Source organism: Ursus maritimus, unplaced genomic scaffold (genome assembly GCF_017311325.1).
Source record: "Ursus maritimus isolate PB19 unplaced genomic scaffold, ASM1731132v1 scaffold_19, whole genome shotgun sequence".
NCBI lineage: Eukaryota > Metazoa > Chordata > Mammalia > Carnivora > Ursidae > Ursus > Ursus maritimus.
In genome coordinates, this window is record NW_024424341.1 from 53,339,336 (window position 1) to 53,357,006 (window position 17,671).

A 17,671-nucleotide genomic window follows, 5' to 3' on the forward strand; every position below is an offset into this window, starting at 1 on the left:
GCACCCAGCTACAACACGGGGGTTCTATTCATGGAAAAAGAATGGGGTATTGGACAACTAGTGCCAGAGATGATTTGAATGGCATAGTCTTTCCACCATAACTTTTCCCATTCTCAGGGCAAACATCATTGACTCTTTAAACCAAATGAAGTCTAATAGGACCCAATAGAAGAAAAGTACCCAATAGAAAAATAAATCCAAAGATGGGCATATCCAAATGAGAACCCGCCAGTTAGTGATTCCTTGCCGATGCTAGTACAGCTAATGTGAAGGAATGATTCCTTGTGAAGGGCAGGTTGGGGCACAGTTCTGGCCATTGACCAGCCCTGATTTACACCATCTGCTATTCACCACCCATCTACCCCTATACTTCTCAGAGTGAGTTTGACAATTCCCAGGCCATCAAGGACCACATCCCTCCATCGTTTCTTGAGATAACTGAAGTATTTTAGGAGAAACTGATGTTAAAAAGACCAAACCAGAATATTGGTTACAAAGCAGTATATTGTAATTAAAAAGCAGACTCTGGAACTAGACTTGTTTGGTGCAGCCATTTGTCAGTTGAGTAACTACAAACAAGATGCTTAACCTCTCTGTTCCTCAATTTGCTTGTGTGTTCAGATGATATCTGTTCTGTTGAGCAGAGGGTTGAAACTTTATGCCTGGCATATAGTAAGAGCCTTCAATAGATAAATTTATTACTATGTATATTACTATGGAATTCTAAGCCGGGGAACAGCAAACTATATGTTGTTGGCCAAATCCCGCCTCTATCCTATTTTCGTACGGCCTGAGAGCTGGAATTTCACATTTGTAAAGAATTTTAAGAAGAAAAAAAAGTATATATAAAAAAGGAGAAAGCAAAGAATATGCTACAGAAAATGTATATGGACTGCAAAGCCTAAAACATTGTCTAGCCCTTAAAAAAAAAAGATTCGTTTATTCATTTTAGAGAGCGTGCACACATGGTGGGGGAAGAGGGGTAAAGGGAGAGGGAGCGACAGTCCCACGCTGACTCTACAGTGAGTGCAGAACCCGATGTTGGGCTTGATCTCAAGATCCTGAGATCAGGACCTGAGCCAAAACCAAGAGTCAGATGCTTGAACACACTGCGCCACCCAGGCGCCCCCCCCCCACACAAAATTTAAACACAAAATTTAAACAAGGAAAGAAGGAAAAGAAACAGAAAACATGCCCTAATATCCCCCGAGAACGCACTGAATTGCAACAGTTTATACATTTAAGGGGTAAAAAAGTGGCAACCTACCGTAAGCGCTGCCTTGCTGAGGATTCTGGGAAATGTAGTCCGCGAGCGCGCCGCAGTCAGAGCCACTTCCGCTACCGTCGGGAGGCGCTGTCAGCCCTTGTTCCGCCAGGGGTTCTGGGAAAGCTGGTCCGGGAGCGGCGTCGGGTCCGGGCACTTGAGCTGCGGCGGGGCGAAATCCCGGTCAGCGGTACCTCCTGGGAGGTGAGTGAGTGCCGAGCCCTTGCGTCTTTGCCGATCTCGCCTGGGCGTGGGACCCGCAGGTGCCGCCCTCGCCCTCAGGGAATAGGAGCCGCGGAGGGCAGGGGCGGCGGGGTGGGGGGGGGCGTCACCTGGGTTTTAGGGCGGGTCGCGCGTCCCAGAGTTCGGGGCTAGCGGGGATCGCGACCTCGGTTTCCCTCGCCTTCCCCACTTCGCGCTCTGCCGCCTTCTAGCGATATGTTCGTAGACTTGCTAAATTTCTCCGTTTCTCGCTCGTTAAGTGGAATTAAGGGTAGTTCCTCCGTAGGAGGCGTGTAGTGGGGTTTACGTGAATTAAATAGATGTAAAGACGCTCGGAAGCGGTGCTGGCACGGGAACGGTGGCCGGTGGTTACCAATCTGCGATTTCTTTCCGAGAAGCGCTCAGTCCCTGAAAACTTCTGTGAGCCCGGGGTGGGTTCAGAGGTGCAGGGCTGCTTAGGATTCCTCATGACTCCCCACAACCCCACCCCTCCTTTTTAAAAGGAAGGATTGGTCTCACCCCAGCTGGTGCCTGGGATTGTCCACCGTGATTTATCCTGGACCAGAGGGAAAAAATTGTCACATCTCCCAGCCTCCTTTCCCTTCTCCGCCCCGGAGTTCTCAGAGGGTGCAGAGAGGAGGAGGGAGTGACCCCCTGCCTCCTGGTAACAGTGTCCCACCGTGGGAGAAGTTCACATGCTGTGCCATTAAAAAAAAAAAAAAAAAAAAAAGATTTTATTTATTTATGTGAGAGAGAGAGCACGAGCGGTGGGGAGGGGCAGAAGCAGAGGGAGAAAAGTCCCCGCTGAGCAGATTTCCTTCACCTGTAAGCAGATATTTTTCTACTGGGCACTCGTTCATATGTTTATAGAATTAATAGGAGGTCAGATGAGACGATGTGTTGATGAACGAGTAATACCAATTTGGTAACATGCTGAGTGCCAGATAGTCCTCTATAGGCTTTCTCTGCATTAGTTGGCTTAATCTTCCTCACACACAAAGATACTGTGATTATCTGTATTTTACAGATGACAGCGTTGATAGGTGAAGAACTTAAGTGATTTATTTTCCCGAAGTCAAACAAAAGGGAAGAGACAGAACTGGGAATTTGAGCACAGGCAGTCTGGGTTCTTAACCTTTATGCCATACACTTTTTCAGCCCTAAAATGGTAATTGTGGGACATCCCAATGGGGTGGAGTCCAGCAGCCCAGGGGTGAGAGAATTCATCTAAGGCAGAACAGAGGAGATAGAAGTTTATTGAATACCCTGCAAGGAAGGAGCAGGCAAGACAGCAAAGGAGAAACTTTACTCCTGCGTGGTGGTGAAAGGCCACAGTTACAGGGCCAAATGAGGGAGTATGGGGCTGTATGGAATTTTCCCTTTTCTGGTAATCTTAGGAACTGGGCCTGGTTGTAAGTAGCCCACTGGTTATTTAGGGACTGTGGCCATTTTGAGGTGGGTCCCTTAATGAGTCTGTTTGCATTAGCTCAGTGGTCACTGTGCGCCTTTTTTTTTTTTTTTTTAAGATTTTATTTATTTACTTGACAGAGAGAGACAGCCAGCGAGAGTGGGGGGGGGGGACACAAGCAGGGGGAGTGGGAGAGGAAGAAGCAGGCTCCCAGCGGAGGAGCCTGATGCGGGGCTCGATCCCAGAACGCGGGGATCACGCCCTGAGCCGAAGGCAGACGCTTAACGACTGAGCCACCCAGGCGCCCCACTGTGGGCCCTTTTGCCTTGCTCAAGGTTCCGTTGCTCAAGCCTGCTCCCAAAACTTGGCCTCTACAGTAATCCTTATGACCGAAGGAGGGAGGCCAGTTGGTGATAATTTGGGACCTGAAAGCTATGCTCATTTAATTTCTTTCTTATTTTCTGTGACATTATGTTTGTTCTCTGATTATGGTGGTAGTTTGTGCTTGTCTTTGAGAATTCGAGAAATAGACGAAGAAGGCCAAAAATGATCCATAATCCCAGGATGTGGAAAGACCTGTGAACATGTTAATGTATTTCTTTTAAGTTGTTTCTGTGTATATTGCATTTTTCTATGCTTCTCGGGAGTTGTATCATACTTGTGGTACTTTTACATTTGGTAACTTGTGATTGTGAACATTTTCAAACACAGATACAAAGTGCTATAATGAATTCTTACATCCATCAACCTTGGCCAGCCTTCAATGTTAGTCCAAGTTTTGTCCATCTTTTTTTGTTTGTTTGTTTCCTGCCTGTTCCATTTATTTTTTTGATATGAATTGGATGTTTTATTATAATAATATTTTTTTATTATGTTAGTCACCATACAGTACATCCCTGGTTTTTGATGTAAAGTTCGACGATTCATTAGTTGCGTATAACACCCAGTGCATCATGCAATACGTGCCCTCCTTACTACCCTTGTTATATAATCCTCCCACCGTTTTTTTTTTTGCTTGAATATTTTAATGCAAAAAATCCAGACATTGAGGCAAGAGGATTTATACTAGATTATCATAAGCATATGGAGGTCGAGGGAGAGAGGACATAAACAATTCCAAAGTTTTTACGTGGTGATTAGGAGAATGTGGTTAGTGAGAAAGCTAGGGGCCCTGTAAGAGCTGCAGTTAGAGGGGGGCACCTGGGTGGCTCAGTCCGTTCCGCGTCCAACTCTTGATGATTTTGGCTCAGATCGTGATCTCAGGGTCATGAGACTGAGCCCTGTGTCAGGCTCCAAGCTCAGCGTGGAGTCTGCTTTGGATTCTCTCTCTCCCTCTCCCCCATCCCCCTCGTGTGTGCGTGCTCTCTCTCTTTCTCAAATAAATAAATAAAATCGTTTTTTAAAAGTTGCAATTAAAGAAAGAACGTGACAAATTTAGTTTGTGCCTTTGGAATCTAATTTGCTCTTGGTTTCCTGAAGTCAAATTAAGTGACAAAACAGTAGCAACGGTTCATAGAGAGATTTTTTTTGTCCTTTGTCTCACTGTGTGGCTGTATACAGAAGCCACATAGTGGCTGAATACAGAGCATCCAAAAATGGACAGACATGTACTGATAATACTTCCATGTCCTGGAACAATCTCGTTTAGGAACAGACCAGCACTAAGGCATCATTTGTGCATTTCTCACCACCTCATACTAACGGAGGTGGTGAAAACAATAACTAGCATTTATTGGGAGCTTCTGAAGAGTCAGGCAGTTTCCAGTGCTTTGTGTGCATTAATTCATTAATTCCTCAGAAGAGCCCTGTTACAGCTGAGGTACAAGAGGATAAGTGGTCCCCAGAGGATCACTCAGCCAGTAGCCACGCCACTGAACTGAACCCATCAGGTCTTCACATGGCACCGCCAGCCCCATCACCCCTTCTCCCCGCCGCCATGTTTTTCTTAACAGTGTCAATCACCGGCTGACACATGCTCCGCTTATCTGTTGGTTGGTGAATTATAGATCTTCTCAACTATGATATCAGCGTCATGAGAGCAGGGACTTTGTTCACTGCTGTATCTTTAATGTATGGAATTGTGCCTGGCACGTAGCAGATGCTCAGTGAGTGTTGGTTGCACGTGTGAATGAATGTGCTTGGTGAGTAGTAATGAGGCTCTCAGCTAATATAATACAGGATGTGTCTTCATGAACTGTTCATTGGGTCATTCATATATATATATATATGAATCTTAAAACAAAGGTTTTTTTTTTTATAAGATTTTATTTATTTATTTGACAGAGAGAGACAGCCAGAGAGAGAGGGAACACAAGCAGGGGGAGTGGGAGAGGAAGAAGTAGGCTCCTAGCGGAGGAGCCTGATGTGGGGCTCGATCCCAGAACGCCGGGATCACGCCCTGAGCCAAAGGCAGACGCTTAACGACTGCGCCACCCAGGCGCCCCAAAACAAATCTGTTTTAAGTGCCTGCTACTGGAGAAAGAGTAGTGACCAAAATAATGCAGCTTACCTTCTAAAACGTTGGATAGATATGAGCAAGATGAATAACTAAAACATGCATTAATCCGTTAGGGAGTTTCTGACACCGAGGATAAAAGGGGAGTAAATGGGAGGAAAAGGGAAGTGGTGGGGTGGGGGGTTTCAGTTACCTAAATATGTCCGTGGAATAACGTTTGAGTGAGGAACTGATGGTGCAATATAAATAAATAAACAGATAAGTAACTTTAAGAATTAAGTAAATACCTAAATGGGGTTTGCTTTATCCACAGCCCATGATTGACCCTTTTACGATTATTTTACTTTTAAGGATGACCGTGATTTTGCTTGAACAAAGCAAATAAACCCAGAGGAAGAAATTGGAAGATAGTTTGTCCTCTCCTCCTCCCAATTAGGAACAGCCTCAGAATTTTACAGCTCAGAGGAACCTCAGAGATCGAGAGGTCCAATCCTTGCCCGATGGAGTGTTTTTTCAGTCATTTTTTGATTCCTTGTGTTTTGAGTACTCAGTATGTTCCGGGTGCTGGGGAGGAAAAGGTGTGTTAATCATCTCATAGGCAAAACAGATGCTTAAGCCTCTAATTATCGCCTCGGTTGCCCCCAGGGGATGGAAGGCTTCTCAGAGTCCAGAAGCGGAGAGCTGAGCCAGGGACCCCAGACCTCGCTTGCTTTCTCCCACTAAACACTGTGAAAGGTCAGGTCTCCCTGCCAAACCCTGTAACTGAGCAGAGCAGTCGGGGGAAGCAGAAAGGAGCCAGGACCAGGGAGTTGGTGTTACGAACTGAGATTTCTTCCCGGCTTTGAGAAGTGGATCCGTTGCTCTCATCTCCTCGAGCATGTCTGTCTGGAGTAGGAGACCCGAACATGAGTGGCTGTCGCCTTTTGGACACTTACTTGTGTGTGTTGTGTTCACGGAAACCTCCTAACGGCTCTAGGTGCTAGAAACTGTTATGAGCCCATCTTACAGATGTGTAACTAGGCACAAAGAGCTAGGAAGCCAGAAGAGTCGATGGTGGAATCCCGACGAACGGGCTCTAGTATCGCCCAGCAGGTCAGTTTCCGCAGACCTGTGCCCTCGGGCTCCCTTCTCTGTCATCCCCAAGGACAGACAGCCTTCCTACCTACGTCCTCTTTGTGTTTGTGGTTAGAAACATGGAGATCGGATAAAAACTCCAGCTCTGGAGTCACAGCTGGATTCAGGTTCATTGTCATCTCTCACCAAGCTCTGTGACCTTCAGTGACTTAATCTTGCGAATCCCCTGCTTCCTCATCCATTAAATGGGAACAGTAATCATCATACCATCACTTACTGAGAGTTTATGTAATGTGCCAGGCACTGAGCCAAGGCTTTTTTTCTTTTCTTTTTTTTTCTGTTTTTTTTTTTTTAACTTTAGGTATCATTCACATATCATACCATGCACCCTTTTAAAGTGTACAGTTCCCTGGTTTTTAGTATATTCACAGGGTTTTATAACCACCACCACTATCTAGTTGCAGAACATTTTCATCGCCCCAAAAGGAAACCCCACACCCCTTCGCCATCACCCCTCACTCCCCGCTCTCCGAGCCCCTGGCAGCCACTAATTCCCTTTCTGTCTTTGGGTTTGCTTCGGCAGGGCTGCTAGACCTGCTCACGTAATCCCCAGAGCAACGCTGTAAGTTAGGATCTGTGAATATTATTCATTTAAATGAGAGACTGCCAAGTTTGTGTTTCAGATGAAAACATCTAGAAGTCATACTTTTAATTAGTTTTTCTTTGCTACGGTTAGCATAGGAGAGGGGCAGGTACCACTGAGACTCTTATCTAGCCGCGCGAGGAAAACTCAAGTATTCATACCTTTTACAAAACCGGATACTGATGTCAAGTAAACATCAAGTAAACATCATTTCAAGACAACAGATTATTAAGTAATATCGCCCATCAGAATTACGGGCTCTACAGTGATAAAAGTGAATTTCTAAAGACTAGGAATTGTAAGGGGCGCCTGGCTGATCTCAGGGTCGTGAGTTCGAGCCCCACGTTGGGGGTAGAGTTTACTTAAATAATAGATAGATGGATAAATAGAAGAAAGAAAGACTTGGACAGGCTCTGGATGTCTGATAAAAGATTCCTTTACTGGAAATGATGTCAGAAGACATTTGCAAAGACGCATTTATAAATTTAAGTCGCCTGCTTTTTTTTTGCGGTTGCAGGGGAGTCAGCCATGAGTTTCTCCCCCTGCTCACATGTTGACCCTCACAGCAATCACACGAGGGAAGTGCTATTATTCGCTTTTGCGGGTGACAGATTTGAGGCACACATTTGTTTGAAACTCACACAGAACAGCCATCTGGGCCGGGCCCGCGTCTCATGCCCCTTTCTTTGCCGGTTCTGCCTTCCCAGGACCCTGCCCTCTCCCAGGAGCAGCAGGAGAGAATGACCAAGTTTCAGGTGAGTTGAGTTTTGATTTTTTATCAAAATTACATGCCTTTTTCTCAAAGACGAGACGCATCTTTTTTCTGTTCGCTGGGAAGGATAAAGGAGGAAAACGGGCATTTGTTATGTGCGAGTTACTTATTTTTTTGTTGGTTCTCTTTTCTGTTTCTGTCCTTCACTTTTGTTTTGGCTTTAGCTTTGGTTTTCTTTTAGCATCATCTTCATTTCGCAAATGATAGCTCAGAAGTTTATAGATATCAGAAAATTAAAAAAAAAAACCCGCGTTACCAGACTGCATATGTCAGCTGTTTTCCCCGTGCTATATTTATTTATTTTATTTATTTATTTTTAAGATTTTATTTATTTATTCGACAGATAGAGACAGCCAGCGAGAGAGGGAACACAAGCAGGGGGAGCGGGAGAGGAAGAAACAGGCTCCCAGCGGAGGAGCCTGATGCGGGGCTCGATCCCAGAACACTGGGATCACGCCCTGAGCCGAAGGCAGACGCTTAGCCACTGAGACACCCAGGCGCCCCTAGATTTTTTTATTTTTAAGATTTATTTATTTGAGAGAGAGAGAGCATGAGTGGGGTGAGGGAGAAGCAGTCTCCCCACTGAGCAGGGAGCCCTATATGGGGCTCGATCCTGGGACCCCGGGATCATGACCTGAGCTGCAGGCAGACGCTCAACCGACTGAGCCACCCAGGCACCTCGCCACTTTCAATTTCTTTCTAAGTCAGCGTGAAGATACATAAATTTTGTTGAAAAGCAAAAGCCTGATTTATGGCTCATCAAGCAGACATCATGCACCTGCTTCATCAACAAGTTGCCTAAAGGAAAACCATCTTTTTTTTTTTTAAAGATTTTATTTATTTATTCGACAGAGATAGAGGGAACACAAGCAGGGGGAGTGGGAGAGGAAGAAGCAGGCTCCCGCAGAGCAGGAAGCCCGATGCGGGGCTAGATCCCAGGACCTTGGGATCACGCCCCGAGCCATAATTGCACTATATGTACAGTTTCTGATTTTATTTTTTTTCTTATTGTTATCACTTGAGTTTTTTATGATTCAAAATTCTTTTATGTGCTCGTCTTAGAAGGGCTTCTAGGGGCACCTGGGAGGCTTAGTCGGTTAAGCGTCTGCCTTCGGCTCAGGTCATGATCTCAGGATCCTGGGATCGAGCCCCACATTGGGCTCCCTGCTCAGTGGGGAGTCTGCTTCTCCCTCTGCCTCTGCCCCTTCCCCTGTGTGTGCTCGCTCCATCTCTTTCTCTCAAATAAATAAAAATAAAATCTTAAAAAAAATCATCTTTTGAGTTACAGTTTACCTATGATTTCCGTATAATAAAGCATTTGATCAGTTTTGACAAATATGCACACCCTCATGACCACCGCCGCAATCTAGATGTAAACCTTTTCTGTCACCACTCAGAGTTCTGGTTCCCTCATGTCCCTTCCCAGTTAATCCCAGTCCCACACATCTGGCTGTAGGCAATGACCAGTTTACTTTATGTCACCACAGATTAGATTAATCTTCAGTTACTTGAGTTTCGTACGTTGGTCCTCAACCCCCTCGGGCGCTTCCCAGGCGTAATCTGATATGGGCCCCCATATATGGGAGGCAGGGAAAGAGGGAAGAAAGGGGCGGGCCACCCCAGGTTGGTAGGTGGCAGTTTTACTAAGCAAAGGGAACTTAGCTATGAGGCTTGTCTTGGGCGGCAGCGAGACAATTGGATCCCCTCAGCTGCCCTCCAATTCCCCAAAGTTTATAAAGAAGCCCTAACTGTCCTCAGTCATGTATACCATGCAGGTGTTTTCAACACCATGTCATTATCTCAAGGCTGTGTCCATGGAGCAGCCCCCGGGAGCAGGAAAGACCAGCAGAACCCACATTCCAAGGATGGGGTGGGGGGCGGCGCGGAGCCTCCGAGGGCCAGGGTCCAGCTGCCGGCTCATTTGGAAATCATGTCTTTTTGATGACGTTCCCCCACGTCATGTAAATGATGTTATACGGTACGTACTCGTTTCGTGTCTGGCTCCATTCGTTCATCATAATGTCTTTGGACACAAGCCAACAGTTCTTTTTATTGCTGCGTAGTATTTCATGGTTGGGTGTACCACGATTTGCTTATCCATTCACTCATTGATGGACGTTTGGGTTGCTCCTTGTTTTTGGCTGTTGTAAATAAACTCCTTTAAGCATTTGTACACTAGATTTTTGGGTGAACACAGGCTTTCTCTCTCTCTTTGATAAATAACTAGGAGGAGAACCTAACCTCTGGGTTATATGCTTAACTTTTTAAGAAATTGTCAAATCACTTTCCATTGTGGTTGCGTATTTTATATTCCTTCCAGCAATGTGTTCGAGTTCCAGTTGGTTCCACGTTTTTTCTAACATTTGATATTTTCAGTCTTAAATTTTAGGCATCCTAATGACAGTTGTGTTGTGATATATCATGGTGGCTTTCATTTGCATTTTCCTGATGCTTGAGATGTCGAATGTCTTTTTTCTGCTTTTGGTCCTCTGCATATCTTCTTTTTGAAAGGTGTGTTCAATTCTTTTGCTTATTTTTAAACTAAGTTGTTTATATTTGAATTGAATTTTAATAGGTCTTTTAATATTCTCAATACAAGTCCTTTTGACCCACGAGCATTTAGATCTTCTTTCATTTATTTGGGTCTTATTTCTTCCCCTCAGTCACGTTTTATAGCTTTCAACATGTGAATTTATTATCTGTGTCTTGTTAAATTTATCCCCGAGTGATTTATGTTTTGGGGTGCTATTCGGAATGCTGTTGTTTTTTGAAATTCAATATCTATTTGTTGCTAGAATGTAAAAATATAATTGACTTTTGTATCTTGACTTTGCTAAATTTGCATATTAAATCAAGAAACATTTTTCTAGCCTGTCAGGATTTTCTGCACGGTCATCAGTAAATGAAGAGTCTTATTTTTTCCATTCCTGTCCCCATTGTGTAGACTTCTTTTTCTTCTCTTATTGCACTGGCTAAAACTGTTAGAACAATTTTGCCATATATATCCTTTCCTTGTTCTTTTTTTTTTTTTTTAAGATTTTATTTATTTATGTGACAGACAGCCAGCGAGAGAGGGAACACAAGCAGGGGGAGTGGGAGAGGAAGAAGCAGGCTCCCAGCGGAGGAGCCCGATGTGGGACTCGATCCCGAAACGCTAAGATCACGCCCTGAGCCGAAGGCAGACGCTTAACGACCTCGCTACCCAGGCGCCCCCCTTTCCTTGTTCTTAATCTTAGGGAGAAAGCTTTCAGTCTTCCATCACCTGGTGGGTTTTTTGTAGATGTCCATCACTGGGGTTGAGGAAGTTCCCTTCTAGTCCTACTTTACTCAGAGTTTTTATTATGAATGAGCATCGACTTTGCAAGTGCAATTTTCTTCTAATAATCAGATAGTCATAAGTTCCTTTGGTTCAGTTAGATTCTTTGGAACCTTGTTTTCTTTTTTTTTTATATAATAATTTTTTATTATGTTATGTTAGTCACCGTACAGTACATCCCAAGTTTTTGATGTAAAGTTGCATGATTCATTACTTGTGTATAACACCAGTGCTCCATGCAATATGTGCCCTCCTTACTACCCATCACCGGCCTATCCCAATCCCCTACCCCCCTCCCCTCTGAGGCCCTCAGTTTGTTTCCCAGAGTCCATAGTGTCTCGTGGTTCATTCCCCCTTCTGATTACCACCCCCCTTCATTCTTCCCTTTCTTCCCTACCGATCTTCCTATTTCTTATGTTCCATAAATGAGTGAAACCATATGATAATTGTCTTGGAACCTTGTTTTCTAAACTTGGTTAGGATGGGTCTAGAGTGATCTTTATTCCAGAGCAGTGCCTCTCAGGAGCAGTTTTGCCCCCACCCTGGGACACTTGGCAGTGTCTGGCCATTTTGGATTGTCAGGACTAGAGGGTGGGTACCACTGACAACTACTGGGCAGAGGCCGGGGATGCTGTTAAACGACCTAGAGTGCACAGGATAGCCCCCAGCATAAAGAATTGCCTGGTGTAAAATGTCAGCTGTCGAGAACCTCTGTTCTAGCGATAGTTTAGCCCTTCGACTAAAGCGTGGCCCTTCAGTTGCTGCCATATGTCCCTAATGGTCAGTGAGGGCTTTCCATTTTGGCTCTTCGGAATTCAGACACCTCTAAGTCCTAGTGAGCTCTGGGAACCATTCAGCCCGTCACTCCCCAGATACTTCTTGCCTGACCTGTGGGCTTTCGTCCTCTATGTGCAGTTTGGTTCTTAGCAGCAGACTCAAAGGATTACTGTGCGGCTTTCCAGTGCTTCTCTTATGCATAATTCTCTTCTCTCTGGAACTCTGCTCTGCATTTTCCACCATCCGGTCTCCCCATTCTGGTTTTCCTGTCTCTTCAATGCAGGGCTCTGTTTGGGTTCCCCCTTCTTGCACTTGCAGCTCAAAAGTTATCGACAGGCAAATATGTAGGGTGATCATAGGGCTCACCTCATTTGTGTCCTTCCTTTCAGAGATCGAAGTATTGTGCTTTCAGAGCCTGAAAGCAGTTTGTTTCATATTTTTTTCTATTTTACTACTTATGATAGGAGGGCGTGTTTAGTACCAGTTATTCTGTTATAGCCAGAAACAGAGGTTTCTGTCACCTGCATTTTTGACGACTGCATCATATTTCAATAAATTGATGTTCCTTAAAAAAAAATTCCCTAATCCTAGACATTTAGGTAGTTTCAGATTTTTTTTTAAAAGATTTATTTATTTGAGAGAGAGAGAGCCTGGGACAGGGAGGAGCAGAGGGAGAGGGAGAGAATCTTAAGCAGACTTCGTGTGACGCATGGGCTCAATCTCACAACCCTGAGGTCATGACCTAAGCTGAAATCAAGAGTCAGATGCTTAACCGACTGAGCCACCCAGGCACCCCTAAGATTTTTTAAAAATGTTTTACAGGACATTGTTGTAACAGTTTTCCTACATAAAAGCTCTGTTCTCAAAAAAGCAATTCTGGAGACTGCCACTTCTGGAAAGATGGAGGAGACGTACTTTTCCCTATTCTTCTCACTAAGTACAGCTAAAAATCCTGGATGTTGTATGTAAAGCAAACATGAAAGGTGGCGAGAAGGCAGACTGGCTAGGGACCTAAGACTTGAGGAGTGACATGGCAGTGAGTGACTTGGGTTTTCTTTTTGCCTCATGTATCCCAGACTTAGTGCTAGAGAAGATGGCAGCATGGAAATACCAATGAGTTCAGACCAAAAAAGCCCAAGAAAGCCTTCTCTGTTTGGTCAGAGGGTGAGGAAAGGGCAGCTTAGCAAGATAGAAAACTTTTAGGTAGTAACTGCTCTTTTTCAACCACAAAAAAACCCCTGCAGCCCCACACCCGCCCCTGCCAGGCTCTAACAAGGAGGCTAGACTTCCCGCCTTGCCAGGCTGTAATGAGCCACCCCAACCTCCCTGTAAGGGAGTAATGAGTACCCACCCGCCACTATGGTGTCAGTGGAGACAATGTGGGAGCCTGGACTTCCACACTCACCCAGCAGTAATGAGCTGCCTCTCCTTTTCCCGGCATGGGTGGTGTCCGAGGAGGCCTAGTGGACAGTCAGGGCTTTGACTACTACCCAGCGGAGTTGAGGCAAACCCCCACCATCCCTCATGTCAGTAGAAGCCAATGGGGAACAGTAACAACCCAACTCTGCCCCTTTCAGCCAGGGTATTGTACTATCCGCATAGACCTAGTAAGGGGCCAGAAGTCTTAGCCTGGAAGTAGTGACCTTCTCACCCCACCAGGTGTCAACAGAGGCCAAGTGGAGAATCTGATCTTATCTTCTCTAGCTGGCAGTAACAAAGCTCTGCCTCCCTTCCCCTTTGAGAGATGTGTCAGAGGAGACCTAGTAAAACAGAAGACGTAAATGAAATCCCGAGTCTCATAATACTCAACATGTTCAAGTTTCAGTGGAAAATCATGCGGTATACAAGAACCAGAGAAATCTTTTTTTTTTTTTTTTTATTCGACAGAGATAGAGACAGCCAGCGAGAGAGGGAACACAAGCAGGGGGAGTGGGAGAGGAAGAAGCAGGCTCATAGCAGAAGAGCCTGATGTGGGGCTCGATCCCAGATCGCCGGGATCACGCCCTGAGCCGAAGGCAGACGCTCAACCGCTGTGCCACCCAGGCGCCCCAAGAACCAGAGAAATCTTAACTTGTACGAAAGACGATCAACAGACACAGTAAAGCGACGCTCACTGATGTTAGTTCTCAGTTATAAGTGATATAAAGTGTTAGTTACCTGACAAAGACCTTTTTATTGTGGTACAGTATACCTAATATATATTATTTTAAGTGGTTTTCGGTGTACCACTCAGTGACGTTAAGTACATTCACAGTGTTGTGCAACCATTACCACCACACATCTCCAGAACTTTTTCATCTTCAAACTGAAACTCTGTACCCATTAAACAGTAACTCCTATTTCCACCCCCCTACCCCAGTCTCTGGAAACCACCATTTTACTTTCTGTCTCTATGTATTTGACTCTTCTAGATACCTCACGTAGGTAGAATTATATACACAGTCCTTTTTGTGACTGGCTTATTAGTCACTTAGCATAATGTCTTCTAGATTCATCCATTTGATAAAGTTTTTAAAGCAGCTATCCTAGAAATATTTTAATAAGCAATTACAGACATGCTGGAAAAATGAAAAAAAAAAAAGCCACAATCTTAGCAAAGGAATAGAAGATATAGGGGCGCCTGGGTGGCGCAGTCGTTAAGTGTCTGCCTTCGGCTCAGGGCGTGATCCCGGTGCTCTGGGATCGAGCCCCACATCAAGCTCCTCCGCTGGGAGCCTGCTTCTTCCTCTCCCACTCTCCCTGCTTGTGTTCCCTCTCTCGCTGGCTGTCTCTCTCTGTCAAGTAAATAAATAAAATCTTAAAAAAAAAAAAAAAAGAAATAGAAGCTATAAAGGAGAACCAAATGGAGATTTGAGAACTGAAAAATACAGTAAAAGAAACTTAAAAATTCTATGGATGGGCTCAATAGCAGAATGAAGGGACAGAGGAAAGAACTTGAAAATAGAATGATAGAAATTATTTAATATGAATAAAAGAGAGAAAATATACTGAAAAAAATAGCAGTCTCAGGGACCCAGGGGACTGTAACAAATAAGTAACATTCATGTCATCGGGGTCCCAGGAGGAGAGGAGGAAGAGGGTGGGACCGAAGAAGTATTTGAAGAAATATGGCTGAAAATTTCCCAAATTTGACAGAAGACAAACCTACAGATTCAAGAAACTGAGTGAATTCCAAGCAGGGTAAACCCAAAGAAATACACCAACACGTCTACTGTCTTTTTTAACTTTAAAAACTCAGTTGTGGGGGAAGAAAAGTATTGTCTTGGTTTTGCTTTTTGTAAAAGTAATTTGACTTCTTGTTCAAACTAGATGTTTCGTTAAGCTCAGGATAATGAGGAAGATAAACACACAGACTGTTCTGGGGTCTTCCCCCCTTTTCATTGTTGTCATTAATAACAGTAGTAGCAATAATAAAGGCAGTAATAATAGCTAAAAAGAGTTGCATGGTGCACCGGGTGTTATACGCAAATAATGAATCGTGGAAATACTACATCAGAAACTAAGGATATACTGTATGGTGACTAACATAACATAACATAATAAAAAATTATTATAAAAAAAAGACCAAGACTGTATGATTCCCTTTATATCAAGTATGGAGAGTAGTCAGAGTCATAGAGACAGAAAGCAGAACGGAGGTTGCCAGGGACTGGGGGGAGCAGGGAATATGGAGTCAGTATTTAATGGGGATAGTTGTAGTTGGGGAAGATGAGAACATTCTGGAGGGGATGGTGTGAACGTATTTAACACCACTGAACTGAACACTTAAAAATGGTTAAAATGGTGAACTTTATGGTGTATTTTACCATAATAAAAAGTACTGCATTAAAATATTAAAAAAAAAAAAAGAAAAAAAGAAGTACACCAAGACATGGTCTAGTAAAACTTCTGGAAACTAACAACAAAGAAAAACATTTTGAAGGCAGTCAGAGAGACATGACTTCTTAGCCATAAGGGAAAAAACATTCAAAGACAGTGGATTTCTCATCAGAAACCGTGGTGGCCAGAAGAAAGGGGCACACTATTTTTAAAGTGCTGAATGGAAAGAACTGTCAACTCAGAATTCTGTACCCAGTAAGGATATCCTTTGAGAATGAAGGGAAAATCAAAGACATTCTCTAATGAAGGAAACTAGTGCATTTGTTGCCAGCTATACTGGAAAGAAATAAAAATTAAAAACAAATAGGACCCAGGGCCCCTGGGTGGCTCAGTCAGTTAAGCATCCTACTCTCAATTTGGGGTCAGGTCATGATCTCAAGGTCATGAGATCAAGCCCTGCATCAGGTTCTGCACTCACCACGGAGTCTGCTTGATATTCTCTCTCTCTCCCTCTGCCCCTGCCCCCCATCTCTCTCTCTAAAATAATAAATAAATAAATCTTTAAAAAAAATATGACCCAACTGTATGCAGTCTATAAGAAACACCTCAGGGGGCTCCCTTCTACTTGCTAGATGGGCTGCTACCTTATTCATGAATCACTTTATAAAACTAATTAGATGTTCAAATTAAAAAAAAAAAAACTCACTTCGGATATCAGGGTATCAGCAGGTTGAAAAGTAAAAGGATGGAAAAAGATAAGCCATGCAAACAATAATCAAAAGAAAGCAGGGGTGACTAAATCAATGTGAAAGTGTGCTCGGATACTTGCCGTATCAATTATAATTATATTAATAAAAATTAGCATCTAGTGACCTACTCTGTGGCAAGTTTATATGTTGCAGGGAACTTCTGCGACGATGGAGATCGTCTGTATTGTCCTGTCCGATACGGTAGTCACCAGCCACATGTGGTTCTTGAGCACTTGAAATGTGGCTGGTGCAATGGAGGGAGTGAAGTTTTAATTTTATGGAATTTAAAATTTACATTTACATGGTCACATGTGAGTCACGTAGCTACTGAATTGGGCGGTACAGTTATAAGAACGTTATGTATATTCATTTCCATGGCTAGGAATCTTCCAGTATGGATACCATCACACAGGGGAGGAAGTAGGTTAAGGATTTGTCTGTTGAAGATCTTACAACTTGTGAAGGCCACAGCCTGGGGATTTAAATAGGTATTAGAGCATGAAAAACTGAGCACTTTACCGCTTTGAATGCTGTCTTGGAGAGGCGGCATGTTCCTTTACAGTGCGGAGGGTCCTTTGCATAGCTCCCCAGGACGTGTGACCTGCTGGCTTGTCAAATTGTAACAAAGTGACAGTCCCTTGACTTAGGGACGGTGTGAAGCAGAAAGGAAAGACAAAAATTATTTGACCCTGTTCGGCCTAAATTGACCTAACATCTCTGGGACTATTTGGCAGTATCTATCAAATTCTAAAATATATATACCCCATGATTCTAGAGTTACTGTTCTAGGGCACTTAGTATAGGAATACTCACAAATGACACCAAGTTAAATATACAGGGATTATTCGTAATTGGTTGTTTTCTTCTTCTTTTTTTTATTATGTTCAGCTAGCCAACACATGGTACATCATTAGCTTTTGATGTCGTGTTCAACGATTCATTAATTGCATATCACACCCAGTGCTCATCACCGCACGTGCCCTCCTTAATGCCCGTCATCCGGTTACCCATCCCCCACCCCCTCCCTTCTGCAACCCTCAGTTTTCAAATTGCAGTTAAATTTTAAAATTTAACTTAAATTTGAAATTATTTTTAATTATTTTTATTTTTTAGCTTTTATTTTTAATTTTTAAATTAGCTTTTAATGTTTTATTTTTTTTATTTTTATTTTT

The 17,671-nt window shown here is 43.7% G+C and overlaps 1 protein-coding gene across 1 annotated transcript in view; it reads left to right on the forward strand.

The window, feature by feature from the left end:
• The first annotated feature begins 1,271 nt into the window (after positions 1-1,271).
• Positions 1,272-17,671, forward strand: part of ZNF233 (zinc finger protein 233) — a 22,611-nt gene continuing 6,211 nt past the window's right edge. The window contains 2 exon segments of the mRNA XM_040634123.1: positions 1,272-1,468; positions 7,774-7,821. Of these exon segments, the coding sequence (XP_040490057.1) occupies positions 7,807-7,821 (15 nt within the window). The 5' untranslated portion in view covers positions 1,272-1,468; positions 7,774-7,806.